Source organism: Colias philodice, chromosome 12 (assembly GCF_061535455.1).
Source record: "Colias philodice isolate Cphi_HAF_F1 chromosome 12, ilColPhil1 Martin Lab GWU primary, whole genome shotgun sequence".
Lineage (NCBI taxonomy): Eukaryota > Metazoa > Arthropoda > Insecta > Lepidoptera > Pieridae > Colias > Colias philodice.
In genome coordinates, this window is record NC_143097.1 from 2,066,196 (window position 1) to 2,087,171 (window position 20,976).

At 32.9% G+C, this 20,976-nt stretch overlaps 1 protein-coding gene across 4 annotated transcripts in view; it reads right to left on the minus strand.

Annotated features, from left to right (window-relative positions):
- SPoCk (secretory pathway calcium atpase) overlaps positions 1-20,976 on the minus strand; it is a 60,082-nt gene that overhangs the window by 12,489 nt on the left and 26,617 nt on the right. For all 4 annotated transcript variants that reach the window (XR_016316422.1, XM_089701935.1, XM_089701934.1 and 1 more), the window contains exons 4-5: positions 798-954; positions 205-463 (exon numbers count right to left, since the gene is read on the minus strand). Coding sequence is in view for 3 of the 4 variants with exons in the window: in XM_089701935.1 (XP_089558061.1) it covers positions 205-463; positions 798-954 (416 nt within the window). In the remaining variant the exon portion in view is untranslated. The remainder of the gene's footprint in view (positions 1-204; positions 464-797; positions 955-20,976) is intronic.

Genomic DNA, 20,976 nt, shown 5'->3' on the forward strand with positions numbered 1-20,976 from the left:
CTGTCATGCGACATAATTTAACATTATCACTTCATAATATTACATTAATTTCCAAAAAAATCTACTCTTACAAAAAAAGTACTTTTACTTTTACAAAACAAAACGTACTTTTACAAAAAAAAAAGTTAACATTATAATCACAGTTACATAAATATTAAAAAAAATCATTCACTTATCAAAACACATTCCCTTTTATCACCTTACCTTAGCATTGCCACACCTCACTAGAGTCCCCATAAACGCGATATTATCCTTATTCACCCTCCCCGCTGACGCTTTATTGGGCAGAACACTTTTAACCGCCGGTTCTGTTTCTCCAGTGAAGGAAGATTCATCTATAGCCAAATCTGCAGATTCATAGAGACGCAAATCAGCTGGAACTCTGTCTCCTACATTAAGGTGAACAATGTCGCCGGGCACTAAGTTCCTGGCTAAGAAATGTTCTAGGCTTCCCTCGCGAAGACTGGAATAAAAGGAATTATTATGTTAAGCTGTTTTGGATATAGTAAAGCGTAATTAAGTTGTTTTAATTCGTTAAAGTTACTGATTTGTTTAAAAAATACTTTCTTATTTTGGCTATGGGTTCCAATAAGGATAAAAAATATAACAATCTTTACAAGGCAAATATGTACTTCAATTTGTAGTTTAATTTCAATTCCAAGTTTATAAAATCCTAATAAACATCAATGGAACCGATTTCTACACCAAATTTAAGCACTTTATCATCGACTTAGCGACCATACGCAAATAGAACTTATTCTATCTTACTTTCCCTAACTATACCAAATCACCCTTACCAGTTACAAGAAGGTGGTACGAGTTTGTTCAGCTCCTCCAGGGATTTCTCGGACCGGTACTCCTGAACGAACGCCACTGTTACCACGATCATTATAGCCACTGTTATCGACACTGCATCGTCAAACTGCTTCATACAAATGCTGACCACGGCGGAACCTGGAAAGAGGTGATCATTTTAATCTTTACTTATATTACAAGGTAAAGTCTCATTTGTTTATGGGAGGTTATCTGCTTAAGTACTTATGCGATCATGAAAATTATATCACTAACAGAAAGTTACACTACTCAAGAGTGACAGACAGTTTTCTTATCCCGGGTCAGTGCGCGCCAAGCCGGGCCAAGTGGGTTTACGTGAATGGAGCTTATCACACTATACATGTAGCCAGGTTGTTATATGTATTCAATTATATTCCTTTGCATGATTAAGATACTTTGATGATTACTAAAATAACGTAATTTGTATCTTAAACAAATGTGTATTATCATTTTTATGAGTACAAAGTACGAGCTGTTTCGGTTGGCTTCATCTTTCCTTAATATGAAAAAACTTAATAAGACATAATTTCATAGCTGTGAGACTACAAAATTGCTAGACTATGCATTTCGTAAAATAGGAGAATTGAGCCATTCAACGCTTTAATGGGCTCTCCAATAACTAAAGTAGCCAATTTTATCCGTGAATGTGGTTTTCTGTAATTCATCACATTCGAAGTGAAAATTAAAATGGAATTCATTCTTCGGTAAATTGAAAAAAAGAGGCTTGTAGTGAAGAATGAAGAATGAAGTGAATATGCAAATTAATCTAGAATTTCTATTGAACTAAAGTAAAATAGAGAGCATTGTTGAAAATACTTTAAGGTCAGAAAAAAGCTCTAAAAATCATACAGCCCTAAAAATGGGAATAGATTTGAATCGATTGTATTCATTTTCTCTTAGATAATATTAAGCTATCATTGACCTTTATTCGGAAAACTATCATTTTTAAACATGTTTTATTAAAGCATATAGTGGGTACACACGTACGCACATGCTCGATAAACTTGCTCGATCTCGAGCAAGTACGAACATGTGTACCATGCAAGTCTCAAGACAAATGCTCGAAGCCAACCATTTCAATCCAACAACTTCGATTCGAGCAAGATTCAAACCTCCATAATTTTTGCTCGATGTTCGAAGCAATCTTGTTTGTACGTGTAGCTGCGACTTCGAGCATGTCAGTCGTGAGCGAGTGATTAATCGAAAAGGTTGTGCGTGCGCAGCTGAAATGTCGGACTTTCGAGCGTTTACTCGTGATTTTGTGGAACAATTTATAAACATGTATCGAGAAGAAGAGTGTTTATGGAAAACAACGTTAAAAGAGTACAGCGACAAGGGTAAAAGAAACGCTGCGTATGATCGTTTAATTTTATTGTGCAAAACGGTGGAACCAAACATTGACAGAAATGGAGTGATAAAAAAAATTAACTCTCTAAGGGCATCTTGGAGGAGAGAGAAGAAAAAAATTTCCCACCAAACACAACAACGTATCGTCCATTGCTCGAAGAGTTTCAACGCACACTGAACATGATCTTCGCGCAAGCTTTTACGTGTAGACGCGAGTTCAAGCATGTCTGTGCTATAGCTTTGTTCGAAGAGACTTGCTTGACTAGCAAGTATGTACGTGTGTACCCACCAATAGAACACGAAGAAATTTCTAAAGAACACATTGGAAACATCGTCCTTGGTTTTCTAATTACGTACAATCAGAGACTTTAACAAGCCATAACATCGTGGCAACGCATCTGATCTGCGATTTAGTGCATTATTTACATAATCATTAAGCTGATTTTACCATATTAGTATCATGTATATACCCAACTTTAAACATTTTGGATCACGCGATATTTTGTTCAGGTTTTATTACTAGGTTGTTGCCAGAAACTTCTAGACCACATCTGCTTGCAAATAATTTTAATTTTATATTTGCAAGTTTTTTAAGGCAGACATTCGGGCAATTTTAAATTAATTTCGATGAATATTTTTATGTTTGTTCAGTCTTACTTTAGAAGAAACATACAATTTTACCAAAATTGATACAGAGCCATAGGAATTTTGTTTTCTGATTCATTCTTAGTTTTAATTTAATAGACTGTATTTTAAATATTATACCCTACTTCAAGGACAATGAAGAATATCAGAAATTTTCATTGATAGTGAAAACATTATCTGAACTGAATCAAAAGTATTAAGTATTCATAGATAGCAGCCTATACATAAATTAATAAACCCGTTCATAAAAACTATTGAACTCTAGAATACCGTTAAAATTAATTGCAAAATAATAGTATTTTCATTAATTTTCCACACTTAATTCGTATTTCCGTACGTGTCTTATCACTTGTACTAAGTATAGTTGTGTTTCTCGTCAACTGATTCTAAAGAATTTATTCTAAAAAAATTGGTTGTCTGTAAAGTCAGTTTACTGACAATAGTTAAACGTGACAACGTCCGATTGTGCTTCTTTGTCGCTCGTTCCGCGCTCTCGCTTGCACTTCAAGCCTTAAATGGAACGCCTCAGAGCGAGGTAACGCCGCATGAGTCATGTTTTTTCGTGCGTGCAGCCGGCTCTATCGAATTATAAATAAGACGTTGTCACGTCAAAATTGCTCTACTTTATCTCTATCATTGATTGAATTTATTACAAATACACGCATACGCCTGGTACAGTCAGCAAAGAAATTGACATAGACAACAGACACAGAATTAAAGTCCTACTGCCATAGAGTAAAACAAAAAGAAGAGTCATCAAACCTACCTATATTTTAATTTATAGCAACCTCTGCTAATATAAAATACTAGCTGTGCCCGCGACTTCGTCCGCGTGGAATAGTGACTGCATAGTAGGTAGTTACTACTTAACTTTTATTGAATAAACACGTACTACCATAAATAATTAAACGAACTGTTAGTAAAATTTATTACTAAACTGAGCTAAAAAATAAAAATAAATTCCTTCCTTGTATGGATGTTTTTGACAATATATATAACCGTTTCTACGAAAACTCTATTTTTTCATTCGTTGATCTCAAAAATAAAAATTCCAATCACCAGAACGACAGGAAATTTTAATAATTTATTTTTAATTGTGTTTTGCACAATTTTGTTAAATTACGACTGGATGAAAATTTTGTTCGTGGTCGTCGTCGTCGTTGGTAAGGTGAACAAATCCTTATCAAAACATTATACGCTTAAGACAATAATTAGTATCGATAGCGGATTCTATTCCTTTGCGTTTTGACGTTTGTCTCAGCGCTCAGATCTTTCCCGTCTCACGCCGTAGTAACTAAACCGTTTAGACCGTGCAATAAAAATTAAATAAAAAAAAACTCAACGCAACGAAGAAAAGTGCATAGAAAAAGGAAAAAAATGTTGTGTGGTTTTATGAAACCACGGTAAAAGTGAAACTTAGGCACAAAATTATCGTATTTGTACGATAATGACTCCGAACACTGCTTTATACCTACTCGGCAGCCGACCGTCACGCGACATGCGCTACACAGACCAAAAAGTTTGAGACGATGTAATAAAAGTTTCACTAATTTTACAAACTTCCCGAAGATCTTTAAAAATAAATACCATTTTAAATATTTATAAAAATAAAAAAACAAAGTCATCGGGGCTGCCATACCATCATTATCATATCATTAGTACAATTATATTTTTTTATAATGGTACTTAATTTTAAAGATCGTCGGGAAGTTTGTAAAATTATTATTTATTCCTTTTCCTTCGTTGCGTTGGGTTTTTCTTTTTAATTTTTAAATTTTTAACTTCGGTTTCTTATTTTCATGTGATATTTTCAAGTGAGCGAGACCTACCTCTACCTCCATATTACATTCCTACATCATATTGATATCTATAAGTTTGTTGCTCCTTGACATCTTTTAAGTTGGGCCGTAACCGTGCACAAATTGTAATGGATCACAGTGGCAAAAGAAGTGGTATCTTTAGGAAAAAAAATTGCCAAGAGCCAGGCCTATGTGGCTTTGAGTAGAGTTCAAAATTTCCAGGGTGTGGCTATCCTCTCGCTCCCATATCCCCCTCTTCTTTCACAGACTTTCAACCCTTCTCTTTCCACACCTAGTAAATGGCAGAACCGATTTTGATGTAAACCATATTATCTAATTATACCTATATGTACACGTCATATCCTGTCGTTTGATGCTCCATTTGGTTTATTTATCTAACCACTGTCACCCCTAAATGTAATAAACGGATGAACCGATTTCGATAAAACACGTTGCTCTTTTATATTTTGATATGCCGCTTGAGTATATTATTTGACCACATTCGATTATTGTTCATTCCCACTTTCACCGCTGTAATCTAATAAATGGATAAACCGAATTGGATAAAAATATAACTAATATTTTTTCCCACATTCCCACTTTTACCTCTATATACCTAGGTATAATAAATGGATGAACCGATTTTGATACACTTTATCTAAGAACCAGCGTCGGAAAATATGCTGCCTAACACGCATCTAATTCGTATTACCTGTTAGCGAGCTACGGTGGCACAAACAGACAAAAATAGCGGTCAAACACTTATCACCCATCTTTTTGATGGTTAAAAATGGTTAAAAGGGGTTAAAAATATAATACGACATAATTTAAAGGACATTTTATGTATAAAATTTACCTAGAAGTAAGCATAATTCTAATTTGACCCCTTCCCCCCCTACTACCTCAGCTTACCCCCCCACCCTTGGGGACTTTCGATATGATCACCTGGACATTTATAAGTAATAATTACTGTAGCGTATAACAGATAACTTACGTTTTATCGTACACTGTATAGTGTACAATAGAATGCCTTTGCAAATGTTCGCCGTGAATACTTAAATGGTCATAACTTTTTTATTTACAAACCGATTAACATGAAATAAACACTTAATGTTAAATGAAGATTACCACAATATATTAGTGAAAACCGCATCTAAATCGGATAAGCCGTTTCTGAGATTAGCGTGCACAAACATACAGACAAACAGACAAAAAAAATTATAACTACAGTTCTGGGTTTGAGATCGATTTAATAATAACCCCTGCTATTTTTTTTACATATTTTCATTGTACAGACATCACTTTTCTAGAATTTTATTATAATATGTATTGAATATTGATTGACCACGCGCAAGGTTACTAATTTCCACTACATTCCACAAATTATCTGTACCAAAACATCATACCGCAGCTTTTAGAGGCAGTTTTCGTTACAGCGCAACGAAATGTTGGAACAATTTACCACCTCCTCTGCGGGAAACAAAAACCGTCACTACTTTCCGGTTAAAATATAGGCAATTTGTTTTGAAACAGCAAGTTCCACAGCTTTCGATGCGTCTGTAACGAATAAACTAATAGTACCTAAGTATCCATTTTGATTACTTATATTAATTCATATTATATATTCATATATATTAATTCATATTATATTTTATTACATATTACATATCCATTCATATCTTTTATTACATGTAAGTTTATTTATTAAAATATTAGCGTATTCATTAAAGCATTACGGTATCTTATTTGTGTACTCCACGAATTATATTTATTTATCACTTTGTCCTTATTTATTATTATTATCCAGTACTTAAAGCAGCTGACATTCTGGATGTCATAAGGGGTCACTGAAAATCAGTGCTGAGGTGTTGCAACTGTGTCGCAACATATACTGAGTGGCTACCTGGTTTGGCTCCACTTACTTTTCCTCACATTTATTTTATTTTATTGTATTAATAAGATTGTTAATTTGTTACCTATTGTTATTTTAATTGTTTACTTGTTTATCGTTTATTTAACAGTTTTATTTGTTTGAAACTGCTTGTTATCTGTGTTTTTATTATTAATTTAAATTTTATATTGTGGAGTCAAATAAATGTTTCTTTCTTTCTTTCTTTCTTTCTAGGTATTATGCCTCAGGTATCCTGAGTGGCTTCCTTTTTTAGCGCATGCAACCACACATATATTAATTATGTCTTCTATTACATAATATTTAAAATTTACAATGCTATTTTATATGTGTGTTGTGTGTGTTGGAATAAATGTTTTTTCTTTCTTTCTTTCTTTCTTTCTACATCCTCACGCAAATCGTCAATTTTTATGAACATTGAATCTGTAAATAAAAAAAAATCAAAAGATAAGTGTAACTAATTTTAATAAAAAGCTACTAACAAATAAAGTTTTATCAAGAACTAAAGTGACCTTCTTTGGGCGTATAATATAGTCTTGTAAAAGTTATACATGATAAAAATAAAATTTCATCATTTTCTTATTTTTCATAACTTTAACTAATTAAAAACATGAGTCTAACTATATAATTATAATAAACAATAAATATAAAAGCTACAACTTACCTTTTGTGGGAACGCAAGAAGGCGAAAATTAAAAAAAAGCCGAAGATTTTTAAAAATGTAACCAATGAACACAATCACTGTTATCTACTATTACCCAAAGAGAATACAAATACTACGTCTATTACCTATATAACTGTAACTAACATCAAATAATAAACATCTACCCTCACTTATAAAAATTTAGTATATTCACATGAAATATAAGCGCACCTGAAATTTACTCTGGGAAGATATGAATTATTTATTTAACTTAAAAAAAAAAGAACTCACCAACATCATAATATTTAAATTATGAATTTCCAAGGAGCGTTAATATTATGTAAATTGATTTAATTTTAATGAAATCTCATAGATGGCGCTGTTTTAAATTTGTCTTTATACTACTAAGATTCATTATACTGTTTCTCTGCCAAAATTACTTAAATGATGTAGTTTTTATAGTGTAAAGGTAGACAATAGCATGGCTTACTCAAAAACAACATTTAAACATGAGTCTTTATATTGTACGCTGTCGTAGTACACGGAATACGTAAGAAAAATAAAGGTTCACAGCTCCTCCCCCGAAGGTGATAGCATGATAATATGTATATAACAGCCTGACCCGACCTGTTAGTAATATTCATGCAAAATTTGAAGTAAATCCGTGCAGTACTTTCTGAGATTAGCCTGGACAAACATACAGACAAACAGACAAACAGACAAACCGACAAACAGACAAACAGACAAAAATTCTAAAAACTATGTTTTTGGCTTCTATATCGATTATAGATCATGGATTATGTATTCTTTTAAAAAAATATTCAATGTACAGTTTTGACTTTCCTACGATTTTATTATATGTATAGATTAAATGCTAATGCAAATTTTTTTTAAAGATTTGTACGATTATACTAATGTAAGTCGATAAAGAGTCGGTGGGAAATTCTAAGGTACCTACAATCGTCTGCATATAGAATGCTCTTTTTCTTTAAATTTTAAAATGGAATATTTTTATAATGATTCTTGCCAATACATATGTCAAAAAATTATAAGAGAAATCTATCTATCGTTGCAAACTGTACATAATACGTAAATTCTATTATAATACTTATTTATAGTACGCAAGCAGGGCTACAGAAAGGATTACTGAACGAATATAACCAACATATTATGTGTTATATATTTGTATTAAGGTTTTATGTATTTGCGTCATATCATTGTTCTAGTTTATGAAAGCATTGAATTGTTTTAAATTTTACTCTGTTATCAAGTTGTTTACTGGTAAAGTACTCAGGGAATTCGGCAACCGACGAAGACAGTTCCAGTCTGATGTGGTTGTTTATAAACTAACAAAATATCCCTTCAAACTTTTATAATATGAGTGACCACCAAGTTAATTAATTTAAGATATAGAAAACACTAGATTTCCACCCGCGGCTTCGCCCGCGTTTTCAAAGAATATCCCGCATAGTTCCTGTTCCTGTGGGATTTTCAGGACAAAAAACCTATGTATGTTGCCCTATGTCTTATTCTGGGTCTTCAGCAACATACCAAATTTCATTGTAATCGGTTCAGTACTATTTGCGTGAAAGAGATCACCTAGCCATCCTCACAAACTTTCGCATTTATAATATTAGTAGGATAAAGACATTTTTCCGCCGAAATTCATAGGACTTTTCTTATATATCTACAAATCATATAATATTTAACATAAAATCTTGAAATATGCATACATTATTACGATATATTCCTTATAACACAGACAACAATAGCAATTACTTTCCATGATATGAATTTGATTGTATAGTTATTTTGATAACAATCGATTTTATAGCGTGTATAAATAATGACGATAGACGTTATCGTGATGTTTCCTTTAATCCATTTCCTATGTCATTAGATAATCATTTATTATGGCTACACTAGTTTTCACCTGCGGCTTCGCTTGTCTATTTACGTTATTCCTTGACAGACCATGTAGATTGCCGTTGCTTATTTCATTCCGTAACAGTTGACTTTTCGCGATACAGGGCCTTTTGATGAAAATATTACCCCGCAAATTAAAATTTCATCAAAATTGTTTTACCTTTTTAAATTGTAAAATGTTAAACAAAAATTAACCACATCAATACACAAGAATTTTTACTTTATTTATTTATATTTTTTTTATCAATTGGTCATCTAAAGAGGATACCTACTATCAATTGATTCCAACCTACTTGAAACTTGAAAATATCCTATCAGAAGAAACCTTACCAGACGTAAAACCAAATCTTATTTATAGCTTTCACTAGAAGTACAGTCTATTCGCACCTGAGACATTTAGTTACCTGTGCCTGAGATAATTCCGTCCATCGTTTACAGGCTAAGTGTCACCAAAAATATCTTACCGAAAGGGCAATGTAATGAAAACACGCGAAGATATGCCAAAATGTTTCGCAATGTGTCTATTAGCACTTGATATTTTAAACGCTAGTTATTTAGTTAGCTCGATTAAAAGGATGTGCAATTAAAATAATAGTATAAATTTTAAATAAAGGGAAAACAGTGTAGTAAATACGAAATAATAATTACTTAAACTAGTTTTAGAAGAAGTAATAATATGAACCTCTTCTTTTTTACTAACATTATTTTAACTGAATCTGAATGCAATCTCAATCGTGAAATGGATGGAAATGAATAAGCTTATAATATTTGCAGCCCCAACTCACTTATGCACTATTAAACAAAATAACTACAAAGTGAACTTGCTCTGTGGTAATATAACTCATAGTAAGTTACAAAATTTAGCCAAATCAGTGCTTAAAGTTTGTTATCCTCTCTTCACAGTAGGGTTGTTGAGGATTCCTCTTCCGCTTCCTCATAATGCGGAAGTTCCGCAATATTTTGGGTTCCTCTACCGTTACCGCATCCTCAAAAATGAAAATAAAAAAAACCCTCTTCCGCTATCGCTTCCTCAAAATTTAGAGGAAATTTATGAGGATGCTGATCCGATGGGGCGGCGTATTTACAAAGCCTATTTAGACTAACTATATATTTGAGTTACGGTCGGACTCTACTAACGAACAAGAGTAGAGTCTTACCGCCATATTTATCTGCGCCTAACACTTATCTCTAAACATAATAATATAACATTTTCTCTCATACTCAGAAGAAACATATTTTACCAAATAATGTGTGTCAAAAGTCATTGTAAATAAAAAAACAAACAAGTTGTTTAAGCTTACATAATATCTACCAGTTAGTTTTTTTTTTGTGGAAATCGCCTAATGTCGCTTCTGGCACTGAAATAGATTAGATTTTTTCGAGTAATATGCATAAACAAAAGCTCATCTGAGTCCGGCTCGTGACTCAAATAGTAGTACTTAGACTTAGGCTTTGTAAATTCGCGATCGGGCGAGCTAACCTCCCCTAACCTTAAACATCAATATGTACAGACAGAAGAATGGCTTTTGTTTTAATTTTTAATTTTAAAAGTTTTTGTTTTTTAATTATGATTATAATTTCCTATCATCCTCATCCGCTTCCTCTTCCGCTTCCTCATCCGCATCCTCTTCCTCATCCGCATCCCGTAAATTTGTGTGTGAAAATTCCTCTTCCTCCTCCTCTTCCTCATAATCACTTCCTCAACAACCCAACTTCACAGTCATATAGCCTTAATAAATATTATCAGAAGATTACTCATTATCTATCTTATCACAACAAAATTATCTTTTTATAAGGCAATGAAATATATCTTAGTAAGATCTATAATATACAGGAAATTAGACCTCTTTCTATCGCCTCTCACCCGCGTTCCACTGCACATATGCTATTAATCCACATAGCAATATAAATCCAACGATATCAGCTATGTATCATAGCGAACTGGAGAAAGCTTTACATGTATGTAAGATCTATTTGTTAGCTGAAGTCTACCTTCATGCGCTTGTTCCTGGGTAAAAACTTAATAAAAGTATAGAAAAAACTAAAAAAACTTATGAAATTATTATATTGTCACTAATCCTTGATAAGTGAAAAAAGTTTGCATTTAATCTGTCCGTTTGTAGTGGGTCAACTTCGAGCCGGTTACATACAACATACAGTCGAAGCTAATGTGTATAAGCGTATTGAAAACAAGCCTATAGGTATACTAATTCAGGTTATATTCTTACACTATCCCAAATTTCATATAAAATTAAATGTTTATGCTTGAGAGACAAAGCATCTATAATCAATTTCATGTTTATAATAAGTATTACGTAATAGATATTAAAAGCTCTAGTTCAAATATAATATCATTGTTTTAACAATGTTCAAACAAAAAATTGTATATTTACTTAACTATACCTGAAACGGTAAAAAATTTACCTCTCAGTTCAGAAGATAAAAAAAATGTAAGTAATTTAAAATATAATGTGTTAGATAGAGGTCATATTCCAATCGTGATGATGAATAATTCAAGCCAAATAAAATGATAACTTTAACCTTTAAAAAGATAATGTCGGCATTGTTTTTTATATTTACTACAATAGATACAATATATACACAAAGTTTTTATACAAGTAAGTAGATATACCTACTCTTTCTTTATTTTGTAAGATGTTTAGTTCAGGTTTAAAACCTACGAATTATATTGTACATATCGTGAAATTACTTTGACTCTTAAAACAAATACATTGATCAATTCAATCTTTGTTGTTATACTATGGCAAGATATTTTACTTAAAGAGAAATAAATAAATAATCAGTTCAAACATTATTAATTTTATATTACCAACATGGCTAACATCTGCGCATGTCCACATCTACATAACGTTCTACAAAAACGACTAAATTGATCTAGTTACGTTAAAATATTCCATAGTAATCTTAATATATATAAATCTCGTGTCACAATGTTTGTCCTCAATGGACTCCTAAACCACTTAACCGATTATAATAAAATTCGCACACCATGTGCAGTTCGATCCAACTTGAGAGATAGGATAGTTTAAACATGTAGGTACCACGGGCGAAGCCGGGGCGGACCGCTAGTTATACTATAAACCTTCCAGAGAAACACAAGGACCTTGTATCTTAAAATAGATTTATACTTAAACATTTATTCGAAAACCTAACAAAAGGTTTCTGAACAAAAACACGTTCCACTTCGCTAATTTCAACAGAATAAGGATAATATAATAAAATAACATTTCGTAATTAAAACGCATTAATATTTAATAGATAATGTGTGTTTACCGCGAGCACGTGTTGTTCTGCGTGGTTTGTAGACAAATAGAATTTATTTTATACATTTAAATTATTCAATTATTACTAGCTTTACTTATAAATAAAGTCTGAGTTAAATTCAATACTAAATTTAAAATTTCATCCCGATCGCGATCCAATGAGCGTCTTTGCGTAAAAAATTGAATATAAAAAACTTTCGCTTTTATTATGATAGTAGGATTTTATTTTTACCCAAACCAAAAGAGGGTACAAAAAATTTAAGTACCTAATAGCAAATAAATCGTTAAAAATTAAAATATTATTCGATAGTTAGTTTTACTTATGTATTAATTCGTAATACTTTTCAAAAGGAAGTACATACATAAAATTGCATTAGTTTTGAACATCGATTGTAGCAACAAATTCGAAGAAAGATACGTATCGAATAACATCGATATTTCACTTATCGATTATTTAAATAATCGATTTTGCTTGTTTTACGCGCGTTCCTTCCGCAATTTTATCATTACGTAGAATCGTGTTTTAAACAATATAATTTTATCTGCATTGCATCACTAGTTTAGAAACCAGATGGCTAAATAAAGAGGCCGAGCACACGTGTCAGAAGTGAAACTTCTTTGGCAAGATTCAAAGATACCAAATTCGTCGTCTTACTACATGACGTGACGGTATTGCGCGACGTTCGCGACTTCAATAATCTAACAAAATATGATATGTACTTATAATAATTATTAACTATAATGGCATACTTCGCAGTCGATAAAAGCGGTCGAAATTAAGGTTGATGTTCCGACCGTCCCTCCATACATTTTTGATTACCTCTAAACACTTAACACAGACACTATTTCTTTAAAACTAATCATTTTATCACTTCTCTATAATGAAATGTGTGCGCGTTCGACCTTTTTAATCAATAATTTACAATATTTACTTAGAAAAACAACAGTAAAATACCGGAAAAATTTGACACTTCTACAGTAGTGTGCGTGACTTTTGCCAAGCGAAACACGACATAAAGCACGACATCTAGCGCATAGACTATATACTTATTACAGATCTAGCGCGTCAATGTCTAAACGAAAGGCGATGTTTAGACATTGACGCGCTAGATGTCGTGCATTCGCGTTCGTTATCTTATGCATAATGAGCATAATTCTAATAAATCAAAGTTCTGTGTAAAAATTGAGTAATTTCATTTCCAATCGTTCAAAGAAAATAACAATAAAATAAAATAAAACTAATGACCTTAGAAACTATGTTTTTTTTTATTTATTACTCATTATTGTTCGTCCGTCGTAGGTCTGTAAACTGTATTGTACACTGAAGGTAAATGGTACTGTAGGTACTTTAGTTCGGCGTCGTCGCTCGTCGGCTTGATATAAAATTACATTCTTGATTTCATTGACACGCGCTATGATTTGCGCGCGGAATTTCTTGTGTTGTGAATTTATTTTTGTATGCTATGCATTTTAATTGATTCAAATTGCAATGTTTCTCTAGTATGCATTTGAGACTATATTGTAAATTGTAATAATTGATCGTGGGTATAGTAATTAATTATTCTAATAACGCAATTAGTAATATATGTATTTTCGGTGGGATTCAAAACAAAAAATTGGCCCGTGATTTTTATGAAATTTCACCACATTGCAAATCACATCAATCATAGTTCATACACATGTATGACGAAAGTGATTAGTATTGTGGCTAACATTGACTCATCAGTTCATCACTGAAACCAGTGATAAATCAGTACCTATATCATATTGTGTTTGAATATTTTTAAACAATGATATAAGTATACAATTATTATAAATCGGTAAACTATCAAAGTAATCACAAACTTGCAAACATTGGTAAAATGTCCAGTAGTTTATGAGCCTATTCATTACAATTTACAATCAAACAAACAAACAAAGTTTTCCTCTTTATAATATTAGTGTAGACAAACACTATGAATACGATCACTAATGCAAATTCGGGGATTTTCTAATTATTGCTAAATAATAATTGAATTCGTTTTGAAATACTCTATAATTTTTAGTGTATAAATAGACATTTATAATGTGGTGCTCATTTTTTTTGTACTGCTAACGCTATTGTAGGTACCTATTTTCGTTGTTTTATTTCAAGTGAACACGGCCATACAATTTTGTCACGAGCCGCCTATGATTGTAGGTACTTTTGTTAGGCTCCTTCGTCGTCCGCGTCGGCTCGAAAGTTCTTGATTTCATTGTCACGCGCTATGATTTGCGCGCGGATTTTCTTGTGTTGTGAATTTATTTTTGTATTATTATTATTTTTTATTTATTTTTTTATTTTATTGATTCAAATAAAATATTTCACTAGTATGCATTTGAGACTATATTGTATTATGTATAATTTATCGTAGGTATAGTTATTCTTATAACGCAGTTATATTTTCGGTGGGACAATTTGACCCGTGATTTTTCTGAAATATCACCACGTTGCAAATCACATCAATCATACACACGTATGACGAAAGTATAGTGGCTATAATTGACTCATCAGTTCATCACTGAAACCAGTGATAAATCAGTACATATATCATATTTTATTGTGTTTGAATATTTTTTAAACAACGATATAGGTATACAATATTATTATAAATCGGTAAACTACCAAAGTACTTCCGAATTTTCAGACAGACAAACAAGTAGTTTGAACACGCAGTTTTCTTATACTAGTAGCAAAAATCAAAACCATAATATTATGTTTCCCTACTATATTTTACTAAAAGTCGAGTGCGTCGAAATCGTAAATAATAATATGTTTTTCACCTTCCTGGTTATTTTCCCATAGTAAATAGTGTTTTAGGTTTGTTGTTGTAGGTAGGAATAATAATAATTATTCTTACATGTTGGTTATGAAATGTATATTGAAATAATTTACTTTTACAAATCATTAGTGATATAAGTTTTGAGTGAAAATGCTTGGATCAGCATAATATTATATGGTACTTCAAATACATGTTTTGATAAAAAAAACAATAGTGTAATAAAATAAAACTGCGTTTTATTGTAATCAATGTTGACAATTTTAAATTCCAAAATTATTGATCAATAAAATAGTTTACACCAACAAATATAACTTTTATTTTTATAACAATCGTTCATAATATAAACCGTAGCAGGTGGCGTTTTGAAGTTCTGTCTACTCATACAGAAAAATGGAAAACTTGTTTTTTTTGTAAACAATTTATTACTCATGTTGTTTGGCAACTCGAAGCGTGGTCGTCCGTCGTAGGTACTTTTGTTCGGCGTCGCGTCGTCGTCCGCGTCGGCTTGATATAAAACATTCTTGATTTCATTGACACGCGCTATGATTTGCGCGCGGAATTTCTTGTGTTGTGAATTTATTTTTGTATGCTATGCATTTTAATTGAATCAAATTGCAATATTTCTCTAGTATGCATTTGAGACTATATTGTAATAATTGATCGTGGGTAGGTATAGTAATTAATTATTCTAATAACGCAATTATATTTTCGGTGGGATTCAAAACAAAAAATTGGCCCGTGATTTTTATGAAATTTCACCACATTGCAAATTATATATTATACAATTACAATTACAATTATTATAAATCGGTAAACTATCAAAGTAATTACAAACTTGCAAAATATGCTTTTCCGAATTTTCAGACAGACACACAATTTTATTAGTTTGTTTTAGCAAAGTAGGTACCTATACCTATACGCTTACGTCGCGCGTCGCGTCGTCGAAAACGGTGCGCCCAGAAACAAACATACCTAATTCAGTTACAATCCTTTTTTTGTTCCGTAATTTATTGTATTTATTCTAATACGATTTTTTTTATTCGTCGGCCAGTTCTACTAGGTATAAAAAGATAAAATTGAAATATAATTATTGTAGCGACAGCCATATTATGTTACTATGTTTTCGTAAATATGTTTTTCACCTTCCTGGTTATTTTCACATAATCTTATCTTATATATAAAAATGAATCGCAAAATGTGTTGGTAAGCGCATAACTCGAGAACGGCTGAACCGATTTCGATCATTCTTTTTTTATTATATTCCTTGAAGTACGAGGATGGTTTTTATGTAGAGAAAACGTAAATATTATGTACCACGGGCGAAGCCGGGGCGGACCGCTAGTCTTCTTATATATAAAAATGAATCGCAAAATGTGTTGGTAAGCGCATAACTCGAGAACGGCTGAACCGATTTCGATCATTCTTTTTTTATTATATTCCTTGAAGTACGAGGATGGTTTTTATGTAGAGAAAACGTAAATATTATGTACCACGGGCGAAGCCGGGGCGGACCGCTAGTATATATATATATAAATGAATCGCAAAATGTGTTGGTAAGCGCATAACTCGAGAACGGCTGAACCGATTTCGATAATTCTTTTTTTATTATATTCCTTGAAGTACGAGGATGGTTCTTATGTAGAGAAAACGTAAACATGTACCACGGGCGAAGCCGGGGCGGACCGCTAGTCTTCTTATATATAAAAATGAATCGCAAAATGTGTTGGTAAGCGCATAACTCGAGAACGGCTGAACCGATTTCGATAATTCTTTTTTTATTATATCCCTTGAAGTACGAGGATGGTTCTTATAGCTAGAGAGCTAGTTAGTTTAGTTTTAGTGCAGTGGCAGTGTAAATGTTGTTGTTGAGGTTATGTAAATTTAACACTTTAGTTAACTACCAAGATATAAAGAAATGAGGATAGGACACAATAACTATTGGTTGAGGTATTTATAAACTCATAATATACTTTTAAAAAAATCACGTTTTAATAAATTTCTAGAATTAAATTAGAACAGCTGATTCAAAATAGCCTAAAAAATCTTAATAATAATAATTACGCTTCACAGCAAGAAGAAATGTACCATATGTACCCGCACAAAGTCGATATTGTGTTGCCTACCGTTCGACTCAATGGCTAGGGTTGTAACTACCTTTAATAATTATTACCAAACTAATAAACCGAGTGATGCGAAATAACCATAATTCTTTTAGAGTTTGATAAAATGATCAGGCAGGTATTTTCTTTAATCCTCTGAATTCTCGGTTACTAAATTGTATCGTTGAAATTATTCTTAATCGCGTAAATTTAATAAATAATCATATGGAAAACACTTTTCATTTGTTTTTTTACTTTCACGCCCAACTACTATACAATAATTACGTTGTTTCGGTATTTTGACGAGAAAACGCAGGAAACATCCGTTGTATCATTTTAGATAGATTGTATATTTTGTATCTGTAGAATTGAAATCAAAGCTATGTATATGTTGTCTCCATTCTTTTCTTATCGGATTGTTGATCCCAATGCGAATGCGTCACTTAAATTTTATAAAAGACAATTAAGAACATCAAAAATAAAGTGATACGTAAATATTTCACAGTGCAATATATTATATAATTAATAATAATTATATATTTATGAAAAAATAATTACATCAGATTTAATAATAGCAATTGTTTTGAATGTACATAATATGAATAAATGATTACATCATAATAGTAATAATTACAATTGTTTTATTTCCCATTTGTTGCAACCCTAGCATATCTTCATGTAGCAGCAGAAGTACCTACACTGGCGGCGCGGCGGCATCGTGCGACATCAAAGGCATTGCCTTACTAGGTAAGTTTATAATGACTCATTTCTTTTATTATATAATTTACGTTTTACTTTTACAGAATCCGATTCAATGGATTATGAAGACGAGTCACACAACGCCATACGATAGTGATGATGAATGAACATTTCAATAAATGCATGCGTGTTTTTTTATGTTGTTTTGTAATTGTTAATTGTTTCTTAAATAAAGAAATAAACTAAATATTTAAATGATGATTTGTTATTTGCAACACAACTTTATATTTGAGATTCTTTACAAATGTATATTTAGTTTTGTATCATCAAATTTATAAATTTTATTCCATAGTTTTCAAAATTAAATGTAAATGACCATAAAAACATTAATAAAGAAAATCATTGATGTAAGGTCAGGGAACGTAATACATATATACATCTGACCATGTAGAAGCTAAGTCTTGTTGACTGCTGAAGTCTGTAAAGTTTTGTTGTCTGCTGAAATCTGTACGCAATGAAAATGTCTGCCGTTTCGAAAATAAGTTTTTAAGACCCTAATAAATAAAATATATGTATATATAATGGCAGATCTGGTCAAATACTTTCAAAATTGTATTTTTTTCAGCACTTTCATAAGTGTCTGCCAGAATGTTATCCGCGTGATAATGGTCTGCCATTGTTATTTTCCGATAGTAATAATAATCTATTTTCAAATATCAAAATGGCAGACGTGGTCAAATGGTTTCAAAGTTCGCCAAAAATTTCCACCTGTCTTACCTAAGCGCGCGCCCCGTCCACCACTCTGGGCTTAGTGACTCCTCATCTCATGTATAGTAGGTATAGGGGAATCAACACACAAAAATCCAGGTCTGGTCAAATACATACAGGTAGCTTTGCGCTAGCTCTCTAGCTATTACTTCTTATGGAGAGAAAACGTAAACATGTACCACGGGCGAAGCCGGGGCGGACCGCTAGTAAATAATAAAATAATAAATAGTGTATTAGATTTGTTATTGTATCTTGTATACCTACGAATAATTATTCTTACGTCTTGTTGGGAAATGTTCAAATACCTACCTATTGAAATAATTTACTGTTACAAATCATTAGTGTTATTAGTTTTGAGTGAATAGGCATGGATCAGAAATTCAGAATATAATATGCTACTAACTACTCAAATACATACATGTTTACACAACAAACACCACTGACCTCTATAACTATAAGTTATAGAGGTCAGTGACCGTCAGTGACAAACACTATGGATACCTACGCTCGCGAATGCAAATTCGGTGATTTACTAATTATTGATACCTAGTCATTGAATTCGTTTTGAAATAGCCTGTACTTTGTAATTTTTAGTGTTATAGACATTTATAAAATGTGGTGCTCATTTTTTTGTAATAAATCATCCCGAACGCTATTGTATTTTCGTTGTTTTATTTCAAGTGAACACCTAGGTATACAATTTTGTCACGAGCCGCCTCTGGCCTCTGGGTGAAATAAACAAGTTGGTAACGCCAATATAATTAAAATAGTAAATGTAGAAATTAAATGTTTATTATTTTGTGGTGTGTTCCTTCATCCTTCCCTACATACGAGCACAACCAATCATCGCGTGGTCACTAACCACGTGACACGTCCAATAATGGCTGGTTCACACTTTGATTAGTGCGAGTGCAGGTGATGAGTAGTACTACGTGTGGACAGCGACTGTTTAGTGCGAGTGTTTAGTAGGCTGTGTAGTAAAGTGAATAGAAGCGTGTTCTATTTTTTTGCGAGTGGACTGCGAGTAGCCACGTCCCGCGCGCCCTCCCTTCCCCCTCACTCGCAGTGTGCCTGCCTAAACACGTCTGGACAGGAGTGTTTAGTGTTTAGTGTTTAGCGTAGTGTGTAGCGTCGCGAATTTCACCATTGTCCTGCACTCGCACTAATCACCTGCACTCGCAGTTGAATTGGACACTACTCGCACTACACACCTGCACTCGCACTAATCACCTGCACTCGCACTAATCAAAGTGTGAACCAGCCATAAGACGTGAACGCGACGTGCTTGTCGCTGCAGTCAGTCGAGTTCGCTCCGTTCCTTCGCGAGGTTCGGGACTCGGCCACCGCCGGAGAGCTTCCACGAGGCTCTCTAGATCATCAGGCATTGTGCCCTTGTAACATCACCGGGGTATCCCGTGCCCCGGCCCTTGGTCGCGCTCACCGCCGCGTGTGTGTTTGTGTGGAGTGTGGGACTGGACGCCGTTCTTGCCCGCCGCGAGCTGGAGGACCCTGACCGCGTGGCGGCGCGTGTGTTCTGGACGCTACTCCCTCCGACGAGGTACGTGCCGTGTGTATCCTGTCTATCCCTCTTTGCTAACACCACGTAGATCTGAATACAGTCCACTTTCATATCGAGAATATATTTACGTATATTTTTATATTGGCGCGACCATTGAGTGGTACCTTCGACCCGGATAGTAACCATTGTTGGTCCTTACGAACCGTACATTACCTGATGATTCCACCGCCCTTATTAGGATACTCATTGTGTAGGCCCTAATAAGCGATTTAGTAGTATCTTCAATGCGAAATACTATTTAATATACCGCATATAATAGAACGACAATGCGTCTTCTACTATTCATATAAAATATATTTTAAACCCGCCCTTATTAGGATACTCATTGTAGGCCCTAATAAGCGATTTAATAGTACATTCATTGTGAAATAACTATAATATACCGCATAGATCGACATTGCGTCATCTATTATTTTTTGCTTAAAATATATTTTATTCCGCCCGTAACATTAAGTTACGCGTATATTATTATTAAAATAGTTAATTAAAACTATATTCATATCGTTTATCCGCAGTTATAACGCTAAAATCATTATAAATCGAACATATTTCATCATATTTATTTATCCGCTACCCGCGTTCGAAATTTATAACGTTATCTAGGTCATTCCGCGATCCGCTGTTATAATCCGACCATATTGAA